The following is a 5,023-nucleotide window of genomic DNA, read 5'->3' as shown; positions in this document are numbered from 1 at the left end:
TTGATCGGGATTGAAGACATCTCTAGAAGGACTTAGAGATTCGGGGGTGATTGTTGGAATCCTAATTCCTCATTTCACTCCACTCATGTCTTCCACCCACAAATAAAGTAGGGGACACCAACAAGTTGGTTGGGTCTCATGTTTATTATTATAGGATTGGAAATGATTTATTCCATCTTATAAATACAGTGCATTATCAAGAGGGTAATACACACCAACACAGAGAAACAAAAACACACTGTAAACTAATTTGGTTTTTGAGTTATATTTCCAAATTAATCAAAGAGTAGTTTGATATATATTGTGTGCTATTACATTTCTGTGAAGCGTGAACATATATATGTATATTGAAAGATAAGATAAAAACTACAAAAATTTAAGCCTTTCTAGATCTCGAATGAAGAATTATGGCCAAAACGGTTCCTAAAAAACAAAGGGAACCCCAAATTACGAAACTTGTTTGATAACATTTGACCCCCATGCATTTTCCATTATAACCATTGGCAAGCCCTTGCTTACGATAGAGAAATGCTGCCATATCTCCAAACAAGAAGGACCCAATTGGGATATTTGCGACCACAATATTATGGTTGACACTAAAGTTCTTGGCCCCAAAAAGCTCAGCTGTTGTTGACACAGAGGCCGAGGATACCGCACCTGTGCATATCCCGATAATGGCTGTACTTATGTGAAGACATATGTTGCTACCATTAAGGAGTAAGAAGAAAGCTCCTGTCATTGGGACCATCATCAATGCTATTAAAGCTGGCCTTGAAACCTTGTATTTGGTCCTGAAACAAAAATTATTTTGTAAGTAAATTATTGAAATTGAAATTGTTGTTATATTGTTTGGTAGGAATGGTGGAATTAATGAGCACCAAAAAGAATGGCTCAAAGTGAGACTTACGTTTGAATTGATTTTCAACCATAAAATTCTCTATCAACAAAATTAAATGTCACATTAAATGAGCATGTAAAACACAACCTTTTGGGGAGTCTGAATTGTAAGGTTAAACTGGTTTCCACGATAATGATTTATACATCATGCATTAAGAGTCTCATATTAATCATGAATTTATTAAGGTTTAACACTACTGGCATATAATGAATTAAGCTCAACTATAATATAGACAATAAATATGTAGTTGAATGTTCATTCAGTTGTTGAATGGAAAAAACCGAGGACACGTATTCTTAATATATGATGTTAAATTTTATAGAGTTCAATAGGTATGAATTAAAGAGAAAGTTATATAAAAAATAGAATATTGATATAGCAATCAATTAAACTTTGTAAACTAAAATGGATTCTAGATACCCTAACCAAGAATAAAGAAAATGGGGACAAAAAGAATACCAATTTAATTCCCTTTCATTTTGTATATTTTCTTTTCTTTTTATGGTTTGTTTTATGTGTCTCATCTTTTCATATAAAATGAGATTGAGTGATAAAAAGTAGAAGACCGAAACAAGTAAACAATAACCGTTTCAACTGGTTCCAAAAAAAAAGACCGTTTCAACACACTTAATTAATTAGGTACAATCCGCTTAGTAAATTTAAAGTTGTTAATTTGGACATGTTGGAAAATTACTATTCCCAACTTCAAGTTGTTTTAATCAACTTCATTGTGTTTCTCAGATGATCATTTCTCATCCTACGACACTTACTCTGTTAGGGTAAACGTTAAAATAATTACCAAACTACCTTTAACTTTAATTATTTCTGAATTCTGATGCCTTGATAATAACGTTAAAGAGTGAAAGAACATTAATTAATTAAGTAAAACATCAACCATGCATGGTACCTTGAGAGATGGTAGTCAAGGAGGCAAGGAAAGAGTCTACCAAAGAAACCAAAAGACGAAGCCAATGAAACCAAAGAAGAAGTGCTTGAATTCCCTCTTGACTCAGCAATTTGTCCCAAATTGTTCAAATACACCATCCCAACTGTTGCACCAAACAAATACACAAAGAAATACAACCAAAAATTCAATCTTTTCACCATTACTTTAGCCTCCATCTCTTCACCATCACACATCACCACCCCTTCATCTTTCACACAGTGTTCATTCACCACCCCTAATCCATTTTCCTCCATGCTGCTCTCATCGCATACCTTCTTCCCGTAGCTTCTGATCAAGCATTTATGCTCCATTTTCTCTCTCAATTTCTCCACTAATGGAACCACTAAAGGGGCCAACAAGAACACACACATACCAATTAAAATTACCAACGGAGTAAACGGTCTTTTCCTTGATTCTAAACTGGTGATCACTGCATAAGTTCCTGTAAATATGGTGATTGCAAAGATCACAAAAAACCCACGTGATAATCTCTTCGATCTTGCAGTGGTAACCACTGTAACAAACGGTGAAGTGATCAAGCAAACCACGAGGGGTAGAATACTATTCAACAAAAGATATGATCTTGTTGTTTGTATTGACGTTAAAGATGATGACTTGAACACCACATCAACTACGGCTGAATAAATCTTTGCACTCAATCCTTGATAACTAGTTGATAAACCAACTGCAAGTTGTAAATCCAGTGGGAAATTCTGTATTGCGATCATGTAACAAACGGTGTTGATCCAACAAATGCTGTTCCCAGCCAAAACTGTTAGTAGAAACAAAAGACTGTAGGGAAGGGAGGAGACTTTATTTGTTACAAGGAAAAGATACTGAACGCCATAGCCTATGAGCCCCAGTGAAGAACCGATTAAAAGAACAAGCCAAAGAGGGAGATGATCTGCTGCCATGCCTGATAAAAAACCGAAGAGTTTTCCAGAATCTGAAGCGAAAGCTAAATTGTTGAGCTGAAGCTGTGAGAGTGAAAGAAGCTGCTTCAGCTGGGAAGAGTACGATGGGAAGTTTGAGTTTGTTGCACTAATGGATTGAAGCCAAATTGTACCAACTAAGCTTAGCCATTGATGACCCATTGAAGAGGTTAATTTCTTGAAAATTAGGGTTATTTTTCAAGATTTTGATGGGATGGAGTCGGTTAGCTAGTGTGTGTTCATGTGCGTGTAAATATAAGACATATGCAGTGTTGTATATAATATGTGGCTTAGTGGAATGCCACCACCATTTTTGGTACACATGCTGTTTGTTTGGAGAGTTATTAGATTAGATGCATATATATGAATATGAATGCAGCAATGGGCCATTAAAGAAGTGCACACGCAAGGGTTACATTTGCTTACATCAACGTGTCAATATATCGTTTTCCAATTACAAAATAATAATATGATTTAAAGCTATGACTGTTATTTTCGAATATATAGTTACTTTTAATTTTTCAAGATCGAAATAATAAGAACTGATTTTTTTTTTGATATGTTAATGTAATAAAATTAATTCCGATATAACATATTTACCTATTGACCTTTCGTGCGTATGATTGTTTGATTATGATTTGACATATTTTTTGGGCATACGTGTAAACTTAAAGTGTACAAAATTATAAAATTTCACTCTTTCTCGCTTTCCTGCAAGAAATACCGCCATTAGCGGCGACACCTTTAGCGGCGACGAAAGCTATTAGCGGCGACATGTAATTGACACGTTACATGTCGCCGCTAATAGCTTGTGTCGCCGCTAAATGTGTTACCGCTAATACTGCTACAGTGTCGATCCGCGTCAAATGAACATTATCCGTTCGATCTGTTTTTCATCCAATGGTGGGAAATGAGGAAAAAAGGGCGCCGTCTTTTCCCTCCAGGGGTGTCGCCGTTAATAACGTATTGTCGCCGCTAATTCCCGTCGCCGCTAATACTCGTCGCAGATAACCCCCCACTTCGTCACTTTCCTGTTCGTTCTGCTTCCTTTCAATCCTCCAGCGATTACCGGCGACTGCACCACGTCACCTTGTCCGACGACCTCGTTTGCGCCACAGGACTCGTCTCCGGCAACCATTACCTTCGGCCACCAGTGGAGCTCCATTATTACCGGCGACCACACTCATTTCCGGCGACAAAAGTTCGATTTAAGGTCCGATTTCTCCCCTATTTTCTATTCAACTTCTGTTTTGGAGTTTTCCTTACTAGTTTTAAGTGTTTAATTTAAGGTTTTTGGAACCCTTGTCGGAAAATCTAGTTCTGCCGGATTTGTTGCCGGAATTGTTGCCGGAAAATTGGATTTCTTACCGGATTTCTTGTAGTGTTACCAAAAAACTTATATGTGAAGCTTAACTGTTAAAATGTCAAATTTTATAAAGAAGCTTCAAGCTTTACCAACGGCATACCTTTTTTTTAATCATAATATAGTACTTTTTATTCTTCTTATTTTATGTGTGAAAATTGGTTATATCCTCACACTTCAAAATGCAACGTGTTTAAACTCCCCTAAATTATTATTATTATTATTATTATTATATATATATTAAAGTTATGAAGGAAATGAATAGTAAACTTGTCATTTTTTTGGCAGAATTGGTCGCTGTATTATTATATGGGGGGCTTCAAAGTTAGGAATAATAAATTTGGATGTTTTTTGGCAACTTTGCTCCTCATTCTTTAACCATTTTGATACTTTTAGTCCTTGCAACCAATATTTTTACACTTTTTAGGAATCTTTTAATATTTAAAGTTTGGCCACAAAACTTTAACGGTTTGACAACTTTGATCCATTTTCTAAAAAGTTGCAAATTCCTACCTCTTTAATTCTTTAGCCATTTTGACACTTCTGGTCCTTGCAGTCAAAACTTTTACATTTTTTTCATAAAAACTGGATGTTTTTTGGCAACTTTGCTCCTCATTCTTTAACCATTTTGACACTTTTGGTCCTTACAATCAATATTTTTACACTTTTTAGGAACCTTTTAATCTTTAAAGTTTGGCCACAAAACTTTAACGGTTTGACAACTTTGATCACTTTTCTAAAAAGTTGCTAATTCCTACCCCTTTAATTCTTTAGCCATTTTGACACTTCTGGTCCTTGCAGTTAAAACTTTTACATTTTTTCATAAACGCATGAAAAAAACGGTCCGGGGCAAAGTCCGGGCTTTTCATCCTTACACTTTCTAC

The 5,023-nt window shown here is 35.6% G+C and overlaps 1 protein-coding gene across 1 annotated transcript; it reads right to left on the bottom strand.

Annotated features, from left to right (window-relative positions):
- Positions 1-274: 274 nt before the first annotated feature.
- LOC145113558 (Major facilitator superfamily protein) lies at positions 275-3,118 on the bottom strand. Its single transcript, XM_079049628.1, has 2 exons — positions 1,806-3,118; positions 275-791 (listed from the first exon to the last, which is right to left on the bottom strand). Exons 1-2 carry the CDS (start codon positions 2,936-2,938, stop codon positions 377-379), a joined length of 1,548 nt encoding a protein of 515 aa, XP_078905754.1. The 5' UTR covers positions 2,939-3,118; the 3' UTR covers positions 275-376.
- Between the last annotated feature and the right edge of the window lie 1,905 nt (positions 3,119-5,023).

This window comes from Lactuca virosa, chromosome 5, assembly GCF_052849685.1.
Source record: "Lactuca virosa cultivar CGN04683 chromosome 5, Lactuca_virosa_CGN04683_v6, whole genome shotgun sequence".
Classification (NCBI taxonomy): domain Eukaryota; kingdom Viridiplantae; phylum Streptophyta; class Magnoliopsida; order Asterales; family Asteraceae; genus Lactuca; species Lactuca virosa.
The sequence above is the reverse complement of the archived record's forward strand: the minus strand, read 5'-3'. Positions and strand labels throughout refer to the sequence as shown.

Coding starts and splice junctions, on each gene's coding strand:
- LOC145113558 (XM_079049628.1), bottom strand. CDS start 2,938: ATGGGTCATCAATGGCTAAGCTTAGTTGGTACAATTTGGCTTCAATCC. Junction 792..1,805: donor CTTGACTACCATCTCTCAAG/GTACCATGCATG, acceptor TTTTTGTTTCAG/GACCAAATACAAGGTTTCAA.